The 21,287-nt window shown below is 47.2% G+C and overlaps 1 protein-coding gene across 3 annotated transcripts in view; it reads right to left on the bottom strand.

The window, feature by feature from the left end:
* The window catches only part of LOC134908963 (cytochrome P450 2K4-like), a 150,515-nt gene extending 130,022 nt beyond the window's left edge, over positions 1–20,493 (bottom strand). For 2 of the 3 annotated variants that reach the window (XM_063915254.1, XM_063915253.1), the window contains exon 1: positions 5,720–5,967. In XM_063915254.1, the coding sequence (XP_063771324.1) occupies positions 5,720–5,896 (177 nt within the window). In that variant the 5' untranslated portion in view covers positions 5,897–5,967. Of the gene's footprint in view, positions 1–5,719; positions 5,968–20,408 lie in introns of those variants that run through there. The other variant, XM_063915255.1, reaches the window with a different exon arrangement.
* Between the last annotated feature and the right edge of the window lie 794 nt (positions 20,494–21,287).

Below are 21,287 nucleotides of genomic sequence, written 5' to 3'. Positions count from 1 at the left end.
CCGTGAACTACCGCACTGTACACTGGTTGATAAAGAGATAGTAGTATACTCGTAACAATTAGGATGACACTATGACGGTATAAAGAATGAAAAAAAAACCACGGTTAGGTGGTAGGTATATAATAATAAATAATACAATTCTGGTCGGACGGACTGCCTGCCGTGTGCCGACACAGAGGTAGCCACAGCCGTGAACTACCGCACTGTACTGTGTCTGCTGCTAATATAGACTGGTTGATATTTAAAGAGATATTAGTAGTATACAACAATACTATACTGGTGGTCAGGCACTGGTCACCACTCCTGCAGCAAAAGTGTGCACTGTTAATTAATATAATTGTACTCCTGGCTCCTGCTAACAACCTGCAGTGCTCCCCAGTCTCCCCCACAATTAATTATAAGCTTTTAATTTATACATTGATGACTGTGCAGCACACTGGGCTGAGCTGAGTGCACACAGACTGAGTCACACTGTGTGACTGACTGTGCTGTGTATCGTTTTTTTTTTCAGGCAGAGAACGGATATAGCAGAGAGAAGTGAACGGATATATTATATTAAATAAAAGTTAACTAGCAACTGCACTGGTCACTGACTGTGGTAAACTAACTCTGTCTGCGACTCTGCACAATCTCTCTCTCTCTATCTAATCTATCTCTATTCTAATGGAGAGGACGCCAGACACGTCCTCTCCCTATCAATCTCAATGCACGAGTGAAAATGGCGGCGACGCGCGGCTCCTTATATAGAATCCGAGTCTCGCGATAGAATCCGAGCCTCGCGAGAATCCGACAGCGTCATGATGACGTTCGGGCGCGCTCGGGTTAACCGAGCAAGGCGGGAAGATCCGAGTCGCTCGGACCCGTGAAAAAAAACATGAAGTTCGGGCGGGTTCGGATTCCGAGGAACCGAACCCGCTCATCTCTAGTTACAATAAATGAGTTTACGCAGGTGTACATAAAAAGATGTGATCACAAAGAGGTTGATTAAAAAATAATTGAAAATATCTATGAAAAAAATTAATCCACTGCACTCGCCATTCCCTGATTTGTATTTCTACAACACGTTCACATGCCACTTTGCACCCCACACCTGGGAATGGCAGAGTGCAGTGGATTAATGTTTTTATATATGTATGTATATGCAGTATGTATGTATATATGTATGTAAGTAACCTTACCCTCCCCTGCCCCTACCCTAACCCTCCCTGGTGGTGCCTAACCCTCCCTTCTCCGCTGCCTAAACTTAACCCTTTCCGCTTGGTGCCTAACCCTAACCTCCCCTTGTAAGTGCCTAACTCTAACCCTCCCTCCCCGGTCCCTAACCCTAACCTTCCCGGACCTGCACCCTAACCCTAACCCCCCTTCTAATGCCTAAACCTACCCTTCCACCTCCCACAGCAAGACGCTAGCAAGTCCCGCTCAAAGGACGTTCAGGATTCCAGACATCGGTATTTTGAGTGACGCCAGTATCTCGACCCCTAACGGTATTTAGATGCCAGGCTTATGCCATCGGACGGGGTTCCGGCATCAGTATGTCGACTGCCGGTATCCTTTCCGGCTGCATTTTAACTGCATCCCCTCCCTGCAGACCATCCCTTGTCATCTCCAACTTGTGAATGCAGGTCTGGGGGAGAGAATACCACACTACAATGTTCTTACTTCTCGATTATTTAAGAAACCTAGGTAAATTTTATGGAGCAATTGAAAAACTAATTGGATTAGTTATTTTCCAGGGTGGATCATGTTTTAAGTTAACCTATGACTGCTGTGCCTAAACATTCTGGGCGGTATGAAGGTAACTTGCAGGGTTTGTTAGAATGAAACTCATCACTTACCCGGTCTGGACCACCAATAAATCTGTGAGTGACTGACAAGTGTGGCCCTCGATACCCCCAACCCCCGCTGTCATTTGTTGCACCGGTATGCACTTGCCGATGCCGGCACCACCGCCGGGTACCGTCGCAGATGACATCGCATCTTAACGAATCGTCCTAGTGCAGTGGTTTCCAAACTTTTTTGAATCACGGCGCCCTAGAATTTCAGAATTTTTTTCACGGCACCCCTAGGCCAAAAATTTCTTATTGAGAAATTTAGAAAGAAATATTACATTAAGTAGATTGCGTTTATATGTCATCCTTAGGGTCAGTTGTGTGGTGAGGGACAAGATTTGCTTCTGTTTGGCCACATATTTTATGACTGGCAGCCACCAGTACTGGTTTTGCCTATTATATTGACCATGAATAATTTTAATTGGTCCTGGACCACCAACCCAGAGCACCCCTGCAAGTGTCCCGAGGCACCCCAAGGTGCCATGGCACACAGTTTGGGAACCTCTGTCCTAGTGTATACATAGCCTTACATTATTTGCATGGATTAATGAATTGATTAGTGCAACAATTAGTGAAGTAGAAAAATAAATAACTAATAGGAGCGCAAACTGTATTCTAAACCCAATCAATAAAATTGATTTATTATATGATAATCAGATAATAGATTAATCAATTTTATTGATCGTTTTTAGTGAAATAGTTTTTGCTCCTATTAGTGATTTATTAATCATTTATCTGTTTTCTTTGACTTTTGGTAATCATAAATATCTATTTAGGAGCCGCAATTACTTAAGTCATCAGTATAGAATCACTGGGGGATATTAAACATTTTTGTGGGTGTCTTGTGCCCGACAGATCAGTTACATTTTTGGTCCATTTTGGCATGAATACCAAGCAGAAATAGGCGTAAAGTCCTTGTCACACCAAGTAGTTTGGATGGTTGCTCTATTTTCTGGGTGCGATCAGCTAGATAAAGGAATGGACGCCCAGTCCCGGACATTTACATATAGCCTCATCTAATGTGACGGGTGACAGGGCATGCTGCGTAAAACTATTGAATCGCCCCGACTGGATATTGCTGATTTATCTGTGCCTAGAAATTGTTTTATATTGTGTAGGTTTAATTAGTGAAATAAGTGATCACATTAGCTAGCTTCGGTTATAATGAAGATTAGCAATATTGGGGGGAATTCAGAGTTGATCGCAGCAGTAAATTTATTAGTAGTAGGGCAAAACCATGTGCACTGCAGGTGTGGCAAATGTAACATGTGCAGAGAGAGTTAGATTTGGGTGTGTTATATTGTTTCTGTACAGGGTAAATACTGGCTGCTTTATTTTTACACTGCAATTTAGATTTCCGTTTGAACACACCCCACCCAAATCTAACTCTCTCTGCACATGTTACATCTGCCCCACCTGCACTGCACATGGGCCCTCATTCCGAGTTGTTCGCTCGCAAGGCGATTTTAGCAGTATTGCACACGCTAAGCCGCCGCCTACTGGGAGTGAATCTTAGCTTCTTAAAATTGCGAACGAAAGATTCGCAATATTGCGATTACACACCTCGTAGCAGTTTCTGAGTAGCTCCAGACTTACTCGGCATCTGCGATCAGTTCAGTGCTTATCGTTCCTGGTTTAACGTCACAAACACTCCCAGCGTTCGCCCAGACACTCCTCCGTTTTTTCAGCCACTCCCGCGTTTTTTCCGGAAACGGTAGCGTTTTTTCCCACACGCCCATAAAACGGCCTGTTTCCGCCCAGTAACACCCATTTCCTGTCCATCACACTACGATCGCCTGAGCGAAGAAAAAGCCGTGAGTAAAAATCCAAACTTCATAGCAAATTTACTTGGCGCAGTCGCAGTGCGGACATTGCGCATGCGCACTAAGCGGAAAAACGCTGCGATGCGAAGAAATTTTCCGAGCGAACGACTCGGAATGACCTCCATGGTTTTGCCCAACTGCTAACAAATTTGCTGCTGCGATCAACTCAGAATTACCCCCATTGTTAGCAAAACTCTAGTTTCCCTTCAATGTTTTTCCATTATGTGGTTGGAAAACTATTTGGAATCAGTACAAATGATCTTGAATCACAGCGTTAGCTCTGTACTGCACCTCTCTATAAGGGTCATTCCGACCTGATCGCACACTAGCTATTTTTTGCAGCGCTGCAATCAGGTCAAAACTCGGCAAAAAACTGCGCATGCGTATGCACCGCATTGCACAGGCGCGTCGTACGGGTACAAAGCGGATCGGTGCTGGCCGATGGATTTAATGAAGAATCCATTCGCACAGCCGATCACAAGAAGATTGACAGGAAGAGGGCGTTTGTGGGTGTCAACTGACCGTTTTCTGGGAGTGGTTGGAAAAAAGCAGGCGTGTCCAAGCATTTGCAGGGCGGGTGTCTGACGTCAATTCCGGGACTGGACAGGCTGAAGTTATCGCAGCAGCTGAGTAAGGTGGTCATTCCGAGTTGTTCGCTAGCTGCATTCGTTCGCTGTGCAGCGATGAGGCAAAAAAAGGCACTTCTGTGCATGCGGCAAAGAGAAATTTATCAAGAAGATAAAAGATCGGGCGCTTTAATGAGCTGTTTGACTAAGCTGCTGCTAAATATTCGGGATAGTCACATCCAAATTATATTACAAACCAAAAAAAGAACCATATAGCAGCGCTAATATAAAAATTAATGAAAATAGAAGGATTGAGTACCAATTGGTATTATTTAATAAACCATAAAAGACGCTCCTCTAACATAAGCATACATATACATATATATATATAAAATCAAATGGTGCTAAAAAGGGTCACATTAATTACTGCCTTCTCTCTGTGTGATCCGTTCCTGTTTAGTATAGACCGGATAATCGATAGGTGTAGAATTTATCATGGACCGACAGCGCAGTCCTACAGAGTTATTTACCACATTTTGCCGCTGGAGGTAAAAGTCCCTTGAAGTTGACTCATGAAAAAGTCCGTAATTGTGGGTCCTCACTGCATCGCGGTGTTCTCTACAAATAATGAGGATTGGTGGTAGTCCTGTTATTAATAATCACCACAGTACTTTTGCTGACAGCAAGGTCTGGTCCCGGTCTGGGGCACACTCGGGCAGTTGTAGTTCAGAAGGATGGTGACCCCAATAGCCTCCTTCCTGACGTGTTTTGCTGCAGGTCCTGCAGCTGTATCAAAGGCGTACTATTTCAACGAACGATGTAGTTTTACACAGGGTCTAGCGATGCTTTTCAGTCGCACAGGCAGTCGCAGAGTGATTTGACAGGAAGAGGTCATTTCTGGGTGTCAACTGACCGTTTTCAGGGAGTGTTCAGAAAAACGCAGGCGTGCCAGGAAAAACGCAAGCGTGGCTGGGCGAACGCAGGGTGTGTTTGTGCCGTCAAATCAGGAACTGAATGGTCGGAAGTGATCGCAAGCGCTGAGTAGGTTTGAAGCTACTCTGAAACTGCACAAAATTATTTTGCAGCCGCTCTGCGATCCCTTCGTTCGCATTTCTGCTGTCTAAAATACACTCCCAGTGGGCGGTGGCATAACGTTTGCACGGCTGCAACAAACTGCTAGCGAGCTATCAACTCGGAATGACCACCTAAGTTCAGACCAAACTGCGCAAAATGTTTTTGTACCACTCGGCTGCACAAGCGTTTGCACACTTGCAAAGCGAAAATACACTCCCCTATAGGCGGCGACTATCTGATCGCAGCACTGCAAAAAATAGCTAGCGAGCGATCAACTCCGAATGACCCCCTATGTACAGTAGATATTAACTCACAATGACATTTTAGTATTACAATCTTATGGTGTATATGGTGCCTTTACAAAGCACCTCCGTATTGTAGCATTATATGTCACATAAACACTTGCTATAGCATGATGTTCTCTTACCTCTAAGTACGTCTTGTGCGGTCTGTTTAAATCCATGATATGTAAGTTCCCAATCAGCGGCCAACATTTCGGTCCTGGAGGAAAGTTTGCTGAGCTTGTTTTATTCCACCGGTGCAGAATATATAACAGCACTAATATCAGCACAAAGTACGTAGCGACAGAGAGCCCCAAATCCATTGTGTGATCAGTGTTCCTAAGAGGGACTGGGACTGGCACCTGTAAGGCAGCTGTATATAACCCTTGTGCTTCACCTTTGTCTCAGTGACACTGACTGTGTGATGCTGCCAAATAGCAGCATTGGGAAACATCTCATAATAACTACTAACATAAGAAGTTTAAAGGGAACGATATCACCAGTAAAAGCTCTAATGCAGAGATGAGCAGAGTGATTACAATGAATATATTACTGATTGTGAATGAGAATTAAGGGATTCTTTATATAGTGGTTTGTAATGTGTATGGAGAGGCGTGGAAGCCAAATTGACTAAATGATTAAAATAATTACGTCATATTGCCCCCTCCCTAGACAAGTGTAAATAAGGATGGGACAAAGAAAGAAACCATAAGTACTACCGATGTTTTCACCATTGGTCATAAAATATTGATTAGTCCTAAACAGCAATGGTTTCACTTTCCAGTAAACTAACTACTTAGCAAAGGATTTGAACACCAAACCTGCTATCACCCATTCATACACTTAACATTTGAGCTTTCAGTAACAGTGTGATTTACGTGCACCTTGTCTATTCAGTTATATCCCCCTGTATTTAAAGTACACATTGCTCAGCAAGCCATGTCCAGAACTTGAACTTACAACCTCATACACTGCAGTCAGACACCTGACACATGGAGATATTTGCTCTTGCATAGGAAGCCTGGCAAGCTACTGTAGTTGTCATGGTCAGTTTAAGCAATTGCATCTAAGCAGATCTATCATTTGAGTACCTATAGCATGTAACTACTATACATGTCTATGTTTTTATGCTATTTATTAGTGATGAGCGCCTGAAATTTTTCGGGTTTTGTGTTTTGGTTTTGGGTTCGGTTCCGCGGCCGTGTTTTGGGTTCGACCGCGTTTTGGCAAAACCTCACCGAATTTTTTTTGTCGGATTCGGGTGTGTTTTGGATTCGGGTGTTTTTTTCAAAAAACCCTAAAAAACAGCTTAAATCATAGAATTTGGGGGTCATTTTGATCCCATATTATTATTAACCTCAAAAACCATAATTTCCACTCATTTTCAGTCTATTCTGAATACCTCACACCTCACAATATTATTTTTAGTCCTAAAATTTGCACCGAGGTCGCTGGATGACTAAGCTAAGCGACCCTAGTGGCCGACACAAACACCTGGCCCATCTAGGAGTGGCACTGCAGTGTCACGCAGGATGTCCCTTCCAAAAAACCCTCCCCAAACAGCACATGACGCAAAGAAAAAAAGAGGCGCAATGAGGTAGCTGTGTGAGTAAGATTAGCGACCCTAGTGGCCGACACAAACACCGGGCCCATTTAGGAGTGGTACTGCAGTGTCACGCAGGATGTCCCTTCCAAAAAACCCTCCCCAAACAGCACATGACGCAAAGAAAAAAAGAGGCGCAATGAGGTAGCTGTGTGAGTAAGATTAGCGACCCTAGTGGCCGACACAAACACCGGGCCCATCTAGGAGTGGCACTGCAGTGTCACGTAGGATGTCCCTTCCAAAAAACCCTCCCCAAACAGCACATGACGCAAAGAAAAAAAGAGGCGCAATGAGGTAGCTGTGTGAGTAAGATTAGCGACCGTAGTGGCCGACACAAACACCGGGCCCATTTAGGAGTGGCACTGCAGTGTCACGCAGGATGTCCCTTCCAAAAAACCCTCCCCAAACAGCACATGACGCAAAGAAAAAAAGAGGCGCAATGAGGTAGCTGTGTGAGTAAGATTAGCGACCCTAGTGGCCGACACAAACACCGGGCCCATCTAGGAGTGGCACTGCAGTGTCACGCAGGATGTCCCTTCCAAAAAACCCTCCCCAAACAGCACATGACGCAAAGAAAAAAAGAGGCGCAATGAGGTAGCTGTGTGAGTAAGATTAGCGACCCTAGTGGCCGACACAAACACCGGGCCCATTTAGGAGTGGCACTGCAGTGTCACGCAGGATGTCCCTTCCAAAAAACCCTCCCCAAACAGCACATGACGCAAAGAAAAATAAAAGAAAAAAGAGGTGCAAGATGGAATTGTCCTTGGGCCCTCCCACCCACCCTTATGTTGTATAAACAAAACAGGACATGCACACTTTAACCAACCCATCATTTCAGTGACAGGGTCTGCCACACGACTGTGACTGATATGACGGGTTGGTTTGGACCCCCCCCAAAAAAGAAGCAATTAATCTCTCCTTGCACAAACTGGCTCTACAGAGGCAAGATGTCCACCTCATCATCATCCTCCGATATATCACCGTGTACATCCCCCTCCTCACAGATTATCAATTCGTCCCCACTGGAATCCACCATCTCAGCTCCCTGTGTACTTTGTGGAGGCAATTGCTGCTGGTCAATGTCTCCGCGGAGGAATTGATTATAATTCATTTTAATGAACATCATCTTCTCCACATTTTCTGGATGTAACCTCGTACGCCGATTGCTGACAAGGTGAGCGGCGGCACTAAACACTCTTTCGGAGTACACACTTGTGGGAGGGCAACTTAGGTAGAATAAAGCCAGTTTGTGCAAGGGCCTCCAAATTGCCTCTTTTTCCTGCCAGTATAAGTATGGACTGTGTGACGTGCCTACTTGGATGCGGTCACTCATATAATCCTCCACCATTCTTTCAATGGGGAGAGAATCATATGCAGTGACAGTAGACGACATGTCCGTAATCGTTGTCAGGTCTTTCAGTCCGGACCAGATGTCAGCATCAGCAGTCGCTCCAGACTGCCCTGCATCACCGCCAGCGGGTGGGCTCGGAATTCTTAGCCTTTTCCTCGCACCCCCAGTTGCGGGAGAATGTGAAGGAGGAGATGTTGACAGGTCGCGTTCCGCTTGACTTGACAATTTTCTCACCAGCAGGTCTTTCAACCCCAGCAGACTTGTGTCTGCCGGAAAGAGAGATCCAAGGTAGGCTTTAAATCTAGGATCGAGCATGGTGGCCAAAATGTAGTGCTCTGATTTCAACAGATTGACCACCCGTGAATCCTTGTTAAGCGAATTAAGGGCTCCATCCACAAGTCCCACATGCCTAGCGGAATCGCTCCGTGTTAGCTCCTCCTTCAATGTCTCCAGCTTCTTCTGCAAAAGCCTGATGAGGGGAATGACCTGACTCAGGCTGGCAGTGTCTGAACTGACTTCACGTGTGGCAAGTTCAAAGGGCAGCAGAACCTTGCACAACGTTGAAATCATTCTCCACTGCGCTTGAGACAGGTGCATTCCACCTCCTATATCGTGCTCAATTGTATAGGCTTGAATGGCCTTTTGCTGCTCCTCCAACCTCTGAAGCATATAGAGGGTTGAATTCCACCTCGTTACTACTTCTTGCTTCAGATGATGGCAGGGCAGGTTCAGTAGTTTTTGGTGGTGCTCCAGTCTTCTGTACGCCGAAAGTGTCCCGCAATTCTTCTGGCCACCGACAGCATCTCTTGCACGCCCTGTCGTTTTTTAAATAATTCTGCACCACCAAATTCAAGGTATGTGCAAAACATGGGACGTGCTGGAATTTGCCCATATTTAATGCACACACAATATTGCTGGCGTTGTCCGATGCCACAAATCCACAGGAGAGTCCAATTGGGGTAAGCCATTCCGCGATGATCTTCCTCAGTTGCCGTAAGAGGTTTTCAGCTGTGTGCGTATTCTGGAAAGCGGTGATACAAAGCGTAGCCTGCCTAGGAAAGAGTTGGCGTTTGCGAGATGCTGCTACTGGTGCCGCCGCTGCTGTTCTTGCGGCGGGAGTCCATACATCTACCCAGTGGGCTGTCACAGTCATATAGTCCTGACCCTGCCCTGCTCCACTTGTCCACATGTCCGTGGTTAAGTGGACATTGGGTACAGCTGCATTTTTTAGGACACTGGTGACTCTTTTTCTGAGGTCTGTGTACATTTTCGGTATCGCCTGCCTAGAGAAATGGAACCTAGATGGTATTTGGTACCGGGGACACAGTACCTCCAACAAGTCTCTAGTTGGCTCTGCAGTAATGATGGATACCGGAACCACGTTTCTCACCACCCAGGATGCCAAGGCCTCAGTTATCCGCTTTGCAGTAGGATGACTGCTGTGATATTTCATCTTCCTCGCAAAGGACTGTTGGACAGTCAATTGCTTGGTGGAAGTAGTAAAAGTGGTCTTACGACTTCCCCTCTGGGATGACCATCGACTCCCAGCAGCAACAACAGCAGCGCCAGCAGCAGTAGGCGTTACACGCAAGGATGCATCGGAGGAATCCCAGGCAGGAGAGGAATCATCAGAATTGCCAGTGACATGGCCTGCAGGACTATTGGCATTCCTGGGGAAGGAGGAAATTGACACTGAGGGAGTTGGTGGGGTGGTTTGCGTGAGCTTGGTTACAAGAGGAAGGGATTTACTGGTCAGTGGACTGCTTCCGCTGTCACCCAAAGTTTTTGAACTTGTCACTGACTTATTATGAATGCGCTGCAGGTGACGTATAAGGGAGGATGTTCCGAGGTGGTTAACGTCCTTACCCCTACTTATTACAGCTTGACAAAGGGAACACACGGCTTGACACCTGTTGTCCGCATTTCTGTTGAAATACCTCCACACCGAAGAGCTGATTTTTTTGGTATTTTCACCAGGCATGTCAACGGCCATATTCCTCCCACGGACAACAGGTGTCTCCCCGGGTGCCTGACTTAAACAAACCACCTCACCATCAGAATCCTCCTGGTCAATTTCCTCCCCAGCGCCAGCAACACCCATATCCTCCTCATCCTGGTGTACTTCAACACTGACATCTTCAATCTGACTATCAGGAACTGGACTGCGGGTGCTCCTTCCAGCACTTGCAGGGGGCGTGCAAATGGTGGAAGGCGCATGCTCTTCACGTCCAGTGTTGGGAAGGTCAGGCATCGCAACCGACACAATTGGACTCTCCTTGTGGATTTGGGATTTCGAAGAACGCACAGTTCTTTGCGGTGCTACTGCTTTTGCCAGCTTGAGTCTTTTCATTTTTCTAGCGAGAGGCTGAGTGCCTCCATCCTCATGTGAACCTGAACCACTAGCCATGAACATAGGCCAGGGCCTCAGCCGTTCCTTGCCACTCCGTGTGGTAAATGGCATATTGGCAAGTTTACGCTTCTACTCCGACAATTTTATTTTAGGTTTTGGAGTCCTTTTTTTACTGATATTTGGTGTTTTGGATTTGACATGCTCTGTACTATGACATTGGGCATCGGCCTTGGCAGACGACGTTGCTGGCATTTCATCGTCTCGGCCATGACTAGTGGCAGCAGCTTCAGCACGAGGTGGAAGTGGATCTTGATCTTTCCCTAATTTTGGAACCTAAACATTTTTGTTCTCCATATTTTAATAGGCACAACTAAAAGGCACCTCAGGTAAACAATGGAGATGGATGGATACTAGTATACAATTATGGACGGACTGCCGAGTGCCGACACAGAGGTAGCTACAGCCGTGGACTACCGTACTGTACTGTGTCTGCTGCTAATATAGACTGGTTGATAAAGAGATGTAGTAGTATGTATGTATAAAGAAGAAAGAAAAAAAAAACACGGGTAGGTGGTATACAATTATGGACGGACTGCCGAGTGCCGACACAGAGGTAGCTACAGCCGTGAACTACCGTACTGTACTGTGTCTGCTGCTAATATAGACTGGTTGATAAAGAGATGTAGTAGTATGTATGTATAAAGAAGAAAGAAAAAAAAACCACGGGTAGGTGGTATACAATTATGGTCGGACTGCCGAGTGCCGACACAGAGGTAGCTACAGCCGTGGACTACCGTACTGTACTGTGTCTGCTGCTAATATAGACTGGTTGATAAAGAGATGTAGTAGTATGTATGTATAAAGAAGAAAGAAAAAAAAAACACGGGTAGGTGGTATACAATTATGGACGGACTGCCGAGTGCCGACACAGAGGTAGCTACAGCCATGAACTACCGTACTGTACTGTGTCTGCTGCTAATATAGACTGGTTGATAAAGAGATGTAGTAGTATGTATGTATAAAGAAGAAAGAAAAAAAAACCACGGGTAGGTGGTATACAATTATGGACGGACTGCCGAGTGCCGACACAGAGGTAGCTACAGCCGTGAACTACCGTACTGTACTGTGTCTGCTGCTAATATAGACTGGTTGATAAAGAGATGTAGTAGTATGTATGTATAAAGAAGAAAGAAAAAAAAAACACGGGTAGGTGGTATACAATTATGGACGGACTGCCGAGTGCCGACACAGAGGTAGCTACAGCCGTGGACTACCGTACTGTACTGTGTCTGCTGCTAATATAGACTGGTTGATAAAGAGATGTAGTAGTATGTATGTATAAAGAAGAAAGAAAAAAAAAAACACGGGTAGGTGGTATACAATTATGGACGGACTGCCGAGTGCCGACACAGAGGTAGCTACAGCCGTGAACTACCGTACTGTACTGTGTCTGCTGCTAATATAGACTGGTTGATAAAGAGATGTAGTAGTATGTATGTATAAAGAAGAAAGAAAAAAAAACCACGGGTAGGTGGTATACAATTATGGACGGACTGCCGAGTGCCGACACAGAGGTAGCTACAGCCGTGGACTACCGTACTGTACTGTGTCTGCTGCTAATATAGACTGGTTGATAAAGAGATGTAGTAGTATGTATGTATAAAGAAGAAAGAAAAAAAAACCTCGGGTAGGTGGTATACAATTATGGACGGACTGCCGAGTGCCGACACAGAGGTAGCTACAGCCGTGAACTACCGTACTGTACTGTGTCTGCTGCTAATATAGACTGGTTGATAAAGAGATGTAGTAGTATGTATGTATAAAGAAGAAAGAAAAAAAAACCACGGGTAGGTGGTATACAATTATGGATGGACTGCCGAGTGCCGACACAGAGGTAGCTACAGCCGTGAACTACCGTACTGTGTCTGCTGCGACTGGATGATAAATAATGATATAAAAAATATATATATATCACTACTGCAGCCGGACAGGTATATATTATATAATGACGGACCTGCTGGACACTGTCTGTCAGCAGAATGAGTTTTTTATAGAATAAAAAAAAAAACACCACACAAGTGAAGTCACACGACGAGTGTTTAACTTTTTCAGGCAATCACAATATAGTATACTACTAACTATACTGGTGGTCAGTGTGGTCAGGTCACTGGTCAGTCACACTGGCAGTGGCACTCCTGCAGCAAAAGTGTGCACTGTTTAATTTTAATATAATATGTACTCCTGGCTCCTGCTATAACCTATAACTGGCACTGCAGTGCTCCCCAGTCTCCCCCACAATTATAAGCTGTGTGAGCTGAGCACAGTCAGATATATATACATAGATGATGCAGCACACTGGGCTGAGCAGTGCACACAGATATGGTATGTGACTGAGTCACTGTGTGTATCGTTTTTTTCAGGCAGAGAACGGATATATTAAATAAAACAAAACTGCACTGTCTGGTGGTCACTGTGGTCAGTCACTAGTAAACTCTGCACTCTCTACACTTCTACAGTACTGCTAAGCTCCAGTAAATCAGGTCAATCTCTCTCTCTCTCTCTCTCTTCTAATCTAAATGGAGAGGACGCCAGCCACGTCCTCTCCCTATCAATCTCAATGCACGTGTGAAAATGGCGGCGACGCGCGGCTCCTTATATAGAATCCGAGTCTCGCGAGAATCCGACAGCGTCATGATGACGTTCGGGCGCGCTCGGGTTAACCGAGCAAGGCGGGAGGATCCGAGTCTGCTCGGACCCGTGAAAAAAACCATGAAGTTCGGGCGGGTTCGGATTCAGAGAAACCGAACCCGCTCATCTCTACTATTTATATTTATAGGCTAGCTGAATACCCGTGCTTCGCTACGGGATGAGGATGGTAAATTAGAATTATAGTTGTTCGTTAATTTACGTTGGTTGTAGATCTAGTATAACGACATCTTGCTTCCCTGACCTACTTTGTGTAGTGGCGGGACCCCTTTTTGGTCCCCAAGGGACCCCTGCCCTTCCAACTATACAACTCTCACTCTGTGGCTTCTTGCTCCCTCCATTTCCCTCCTCAGATCATGTCAGTGCCCCTGTGAAATTATCGATTTATGTACAGTTTCTTATATAGCACAGCACATTATGCATCTCCTGATATACTCTGTGCTGCTGGGTGACCCTGCTACTTCGTACTACCTCCATTCCCCTCCTGACATCATGTCACTGCCCCTGTCATATGCAGCCCTGTCCTGCCTGACATATCATGCATCTCCTGATATACTCTGTGCTGCTGGGGACCCTGCTCCTTCCACTATATAACATTCAGTGTGTGGCTTTCTGCTGCCTCAAGTCCCCTCCTCACATCATGTCACTGTCACATGAAGCCCTGTTGTGACTGACATATCATGCATGTCCTGATATAGTCTGTGCTGCTGGCCCGGTGCTAGTGGTGTGTTACCCGCACAGTGTTTGTTCCAGAGTGTAAGTCATATATGTACCACGTTTGGTGTAAATTGCACCAGGCATTCCAGATTTATGCTGTCTGCTGAAATACTCTGTGCTGCTGCCTCACCCCTAGGGGTACTAGGGGTGTCTCACCTACACAGTATTTGTTCCCCGATTGTAAGTCATATGTGTAGCAAGTTTGATGTAAATTGGTCCAGGCATTCCAGAGTTATGCTGTCTCTTGAAATACTCTGTGCTGCTGTCCAACCCCTAAGGGTGCTAGGTGTGTGTTACCCCCACAGTATTTGTTCCCCGATTGTAAGTCATATGTGTAGCAAGTTTGATGTAAATTGCTCCAGGCATTCCAGAGTTATGCTGTCTGCTGAAATACTCTGTGCTGCTGCCTCAACCCTAGGTGTGGACAGTGTTTCTTCCCAGATTGTAAATCATATGTGTATCAAGGGGGTAATTCAGACCTGATCGCTAGGGTACATTTTTTGCATCCTAGCGATCAGGTAGTCGCCGCCTACAGGGGGAGGGGGAAATTGCTGTGTATGTGTGCATTCGGATGTGTTGGAGGGACTGCACAAACTAATTTTGTGCAGTCTCTGCGCAGCCCAGGATTTACTCTTCCAGTGCGATGATCGGGGCCGGAGCTGATGTCAGAAACCCTCCCTCCAAACGCCTGGTCCTGTCACACGCCAGGGGCAGCGGCCGCCGCGCTTACCCCTGCGTGGCTGCTGGTCCGTTTGGCGGTCCTCGTCTCCGGCGGTCCTCGGGTCCCGGCGTCTGGCTGGCGCGGGTCCCGGCGGTTCTCCGGAGCGTGGGCGCCGCCATGACAGCCGGCGTCACGTGGGCGGGGAGCAGGTGATGTCACGAACCCGCTTCACCAATCCAATAGAGGCGGGAGATTCGGCGCCTGAGTATCGTCTCTTTTCTGAAGTGGATGCCAGAGCTCCCGTACGCAGTGTGTTTCCCAGCAGCTATACTCCAGTGCATCTAGCATTCAGGGTGCCTTCCTGCAGCACAGTCTCCAGTAATCCGAGCAACTAGTGTGTTCCTCTGCAGTGCAGTTGCCAGCGCTCCCTGGATTCAGCAAGGCCTGCGGGCCGAACCAACTTTAGTGTTTCCAGCGTTCAGTGTCATTCAACATCGCTCACAAGTTCCTCATTCATCAGTGTCCTTATACATCGCTCACCAATTCTTCAGTGTCATTCACCATCGCTCACAAGTTCCTCATTCATCAGTGTCCTTAAACATCGCTCACCAATTCTTCAGTGTCTTTCATCATCGCTCACAAGTTCTTCATTCATCAGTGTCTTTCATCATCGCTCACAAGTTCTTCATTCATCAGTGTCTTTAAAACATCGCTCACAAATTCTTCAGTGTCTTTCATCATCGCTCACAAGTTCTTCATTCATCAGTGTCTTTCATCATCGCTCACAAGTTCTTCATTCATTAGTGTCTTTAAAACATTGCTCACAAATTCTTCAGTGTCATCTACCACCGCTCACAAATTCTTCATTCATCAGTTGAACATTGCTCAAGAATTCTCCAGTAACTTTTTGACATTGCCCACAAGTTCACTTCCATGCATGTGCCGCTGTATTGCTCCCTTCCCTTAATAAAGTTCCTCAGCATTCTTTCACCTAACCTAACTATCAGAGTCTTGTATGAGGAAATCCTATATCCGACCATCCCTGCTCCGACCCACCTGTGGTTCCTTTTCCCGACCATCGGAAGAACCCCCGAGTCCACAACATCCCCAACCCAGGTCAGTGACAGGTCCCTCCTGCGTTTTTCCGGACACTCCTCAAAAACAGTCGGTTGCCATCCACAAACGCCCTCTTCCTGTCACTCTCCTTGCGTTCGCCGGTGCGATGTGCGCATGCGGTGCCCTGGGGTTGTCTGGCTAGGTGGCTTTGGGGTGTCCTGCCCCCCGACCTGAAACCCTGTAGTTAGTGTTAGGGACTTACACAATGAGAAGCTACCTTTGTGCGGTGGGTAAGCTCATAGACCTGGCCAGGATTATGCTAAATGCCTCTGGTTATTATTACAGGTTGAGCTAGTGTGAGACAGTGCACCTGCACCTTTTTCCCTCTGTACGCCCCATAGTAGTGCCCTAGTTTATTTTATGAATCGTATTAGTGCTTAAGTTCACCCTATGTCACATTTCAGAGCTGCCAGAACACATTATGCCGCACAGTACCCCCAATTCACATTATGATATATAGTGCTCCCCGTTCATATTGTGCCTCATTACAGTGCCCCGGTTCATATTATAATTATATAGCATTATAATGCCCTCCAGTTCATTTTATACCACACTACAATGATCAGGTGCAGGGGCATACCTAGATATATTGTAGACCCCAAGGAAAAAGTTTGAAAGGACCCCCTACGTACCACCCAATGGAGAAAAATATATATAACACATGTAACTGTGATAGGGAATGTGGCCCCTCTCCGCTCTGGGCCACATAGCAGCTGCACTACCTGCACCTATGGTAGCTACTGTGCCACACCCTGTATATAACACATGTAACTGTAACAGGGAAGGTGGCCCCTCTCTGCTCTGGGCCCCATAGCAGCTGCACTCCCTGCACCTATGGTAGCTACACCCTGTATATAACACATGTAACTGTGACAGGAAAGGTGACCCCCTCAGCTCTGGGCCGCATAGCATCTGCACTCCATGCACCTATGGTAGCTACACCCTGTATATAACACATGTAACTGTGACAGGGATGGTGGCCCCTCTCAGCTCTGGGCCCCATAGCATCTGCACTCCCTGCACCTATGGTAGCTACACCCTTGTATATAACACATGTAACTGTGACAGGAAAGGTGACCCCCCTCAGCTCTGGGCCGCATAGCAACTGCACTCCCTGCACATATGGTAGCTACACCCTGTATATAACACATGTAACTGTGACAGGGATGGTGGCCCCTCTCAGCTCTGGGCCCCATAGCAGCTGCACTCCCTGCACCTATGGTAGCTACACCCTTGTATATAACACATGTAACTGTGACAGGAAAGGTGACCCCCCTCAGCTCTGGGCCGCATAGCAACTGCACTCCCTGCACCTATGGTAGCTACACCCTGTATATAACACATGTAACTGTGACAGGGATGGTGGCCCCTCTCCGCTCTGGGCCACATAGCAGCTGCACTACCTGCACCTATGGTAGCTACTGTGCCACATCCTGTATATAAAACATGTAACTGTGACAGGGAAGGTGGCCCCTCTCTGCTCTGGGCCCCATAGCAGCTGCACTCCCTGCACCTATGGTAGCTACACCCTGTATATAACACATGTAACTGTGACAGGAAAGGTGACCCCCTCAGCTCTGGGCCGCATAGCATCTGCACTCCCTGCACCTATGGTAGCTACACCCTGTATATAACACATGTAACTGTGACAGGGATGGTGGCCCCTCTCAGCTCTGGGCCCCATAGCAGCTGCACTCCCTGCACCTATGGTAGCTACACCCTTGTATATAACACATGTAACTGTGACAGGAAAGGTGACCCCCTCAGCTCTGGGCCGCATAGCATCTGCACTCCATGCACCTATGGTAGCTACACCCTGTATATAACACATGTAACTGTGACAGGGATGGTGGCCCCTCTCAGCTCTGGGCCCCATAGCATCTGCACTCCCTGCACCTATGGTAGCTACACCCTTGTATATAACACATGTAACTGTGACAGGAAAGGTGACCCCCCTCAGCTCTGGGCCGCATAGCAACTGCACTCCCTGCACATATGGTAGCTACACCCTGTATATAACACATGTAACTGTGACAGGGATGGTGGCCCCTCTCAGCTCTGGGCCCCATAGCAGCTGCACTCCCTGCACCTATGGTAGCTACACCCTTGTATATAACACATGTAACTGTGACAGGAAAGGTGACCCCCCTCAGCTCTGGGCCGCATAGCAACTGCACTCCCTGCACCTATGGTAGCTACACCCTGTATATAACACATGTAACTGTGACAGGGATGGTGGCCCCTCTCCGCTCTGGGCCACATAGCAGCTGCACTACCTGCACCTATGGTAGCTACTGTGCCACATCCTGTATATAACACATGTAACTGTGACAGGGAAGGTGGCCCCTCTCTGCTCTGGGCCCCATAGCAGCTGCACTCCCTGCACCTATGGTAGCTACACCCTGTATATAACACATGTAACTGTGACAGGAAAGGTGACCCCCTCAGCTCTGGGCCGCATAGCATCTGCACTCCCTGCACCTATGGTAGCTACACCCTGTATATAACACATGTAACTGTGACAGGGATGGTGGCCCCTCTCAGCTCTGGGCCCCATAGCAGCTGCACTCCCTGCACCTATGGTAGCTACACCCTTGTATATAACACATGTAACTGTGACAGGAAGGTGACCCCCCTCAGCTCTGGGCCGCATAGCAACTGCACTCCCTGTACCTATGGTAGCTACACCCTGTATATAACACATGTAACTGTGACAGGGATGGTGGCCCCTCTCAGCTCTGGGCCCCATAGCAGCTGCACTCCCTGCACCTATGGTAGCTACACCCTGTATATAACACATGTAACTGTGACAGGAAAGGTGACCCCCCTCAGCTCTGGGCCGCATAGCAACTGCACTCCCTGCACCTATGGTAGCTACACCCTGTATATAACACATGTAACTGTGACAGGGATGGTGGCCCCTCTCAGCTCTGGACCCCATAGCAGCTGCACTCCCTGCACCTATGGTAGCTACACCCTGTATATAACACATGTAACTGTGACAGGAAAGGTAACCCCCCTCAGCTCTGGGCCGCATAGCAACTGCACTCCCTGCACCTATGGTAGCTACACCCTGTATATAACACATGTAACTGTGACAGGGATGGTGGCCCCTCTCAGCTCTGGGCCCCATAGCAGCTGCACTCCCTGCACCTATGGTAGCTACACCCTGTATATAACACATGTAACTGTGACAGGAAAGGTGACCCCCCTCAGCTCTGGGCCGCATAGCAACTGCACTCCCTGCACCTATGGTAGCTACACCCTGTATATAACACATGTAACTGTGACAGGGATGGTGGCCCCTCTCAGCTCTGGACCCCATAGCAGCTGCACTCCCTGCACCTATGGTAGCTACACCCTGTATATAACACATGTAACTGTGACAGGAAAGGTAACCCCCCTCAGCTCTGGGCCGCATAGCAACTGCACTCCCTGCACCTATGGTAGCTACACCCTGTATATAACACATGTAACTGTGACAGGGATGGTGGCCCCTCTCAGCTCTGGGCCCCATAGCAGCTGCACTCCCTGCACCTATGGTAGCTACACCCTTGTATATAACACATGTAACAGTGACAGGGAAGGTGGCCCCTCCCAGCTCTGGACCCTATAGCAACTGCACTCCCTGAACCTATGGTAGCTACACCCTGTATATAACACATGTAACTGTGACAGGGAGGGTGGCCCCTCTCAGCTCTGGGCCCCATAGCAGCTGCACTCCCTGCACCTATGGTAGCTACACCCTTGTATATAACACATGTAACTGTGACAGGGAAGGTGGCCCCTCTCAGCTCTGGGCCCCATAGCAGCTGCACTGCCTGCACCTATGGTAGCTACACCCTGTATATAACACATGTAACTGTGACAGGAAAGGCGGCCCCTCTCAGCTCTGGGACCCATAGCAGCTGCACTCCCTGCACCTATGGTAGCTACACCCTTGTATATAACACATGTAACTGTGACAGGGAAGGTGGGCCCCTCTCAGCTCTGGGCCCCATAGCAGCTGCACTCCCTGTGCGATGCCTTTGCACTTCTTTGGGGGGGCGGCACTGACATGCGGGGCGGACTAGCCCTGTGCTGTGCGTCCCCCCGCATGTCATGTCACATTTTTATCCATGGGCACATCTGCCAAATCAATCACATCAGCCAAATCAATCACAGGATAACTGTTTGTTCCATGTGCTGCTGATCCTATGCCCTATTCATATAATCCAGCAAAAAGGTCAGTTAATATATAACCTTTAGTAACTCACTACACTAGTTAACAGAAATAAACATTTACTGTATTAAAAAATTTTTTCTAATGGATGGCAAAGATTGTTACTCACCAATCATACTGTAAGTGGCATGCATAAAGGTCAGACTGTATATAACATATGTCATGTCATGTTATATCCCCCTTCCCTTGCCAAGAACCACCACACGGCAGGATGAACTTTGCTGCCGGGAGTCTGCCGGTCGCTCCCCTGGAGGTGTTGGTGTGGGAGTGTAACAATAGCAAAGTACAGAATCAGCAGCCTGGAACGCAGTCAGGGAATCTGAGGTCAGGGTCACAAGCGAAGAAGCAGAACCATCTGAGGACTGGTGCACAGGTTGCAGTTCATAGGGGGTCATTCTGAGTTGATCGCAGCAGGAACTTTGTTAGCAATTGGGCAAAACCATGTGCACTGCAGGGGAGGCAGATATCACATGTGGGTTGTTCGCTCGTTGCCGATTTTCGCAACGGAGCGATTAAGGCAAAAATGCGCATGCGCATGGTACGCAGTGCGCATGCGGTTAGTATTTTAGCTCAAAACTTAGTAGATTTACTCATGTCCGAACGAAGATTTTTCATCGTTGAAGTGATCGTAGTGTGATTGACAGGAAGTGGGTGTTTCTGGGCGGAAACTGGCCGTTTTCTGGGAGTGTGCGGAAAAACGCAGGCGTGTCAGGGAAAAACGCGGGAGTGTCTGGAGAAACGGGGGAGTGGCTGGCCGAACGCAGGGCGTGTTTGTGACATCAAACCATATGTTAGGTTATTTTGCTTTGTCACAAATGTATTATTTTATTATTTATTAACAGTTTCTTATATCACGCAGAGAATTCTGTTGTGTTTTATAATTAGATTCAAACTTTTACCATGTGAAAGAGATGCAATTGTAGGACAGTAAAGACCTCTCACTTTCCAAGATTGCTATGATTTTTTTAAAGATATTGGTGGTCATTCC

This window comes from Pseudophryne corroboree, chromosome 4 (genome assembly GCF_028390025.1).
Source record: "Pseudophryne corroboree isolate aPseCor3 chromosome 4, aPseCor3.hap2, whole genome shotgun sequence".
NCBI classification, from domain to species: Eukaryota; Metazoa; Chordata; class Amphibia; order Anura; family Myobatrachidae; genus Pseudophryne; species Pseudophryne corroboree.
This window is presented reverse-complemented; position numbering and strand designations above follow the sequence as displayed.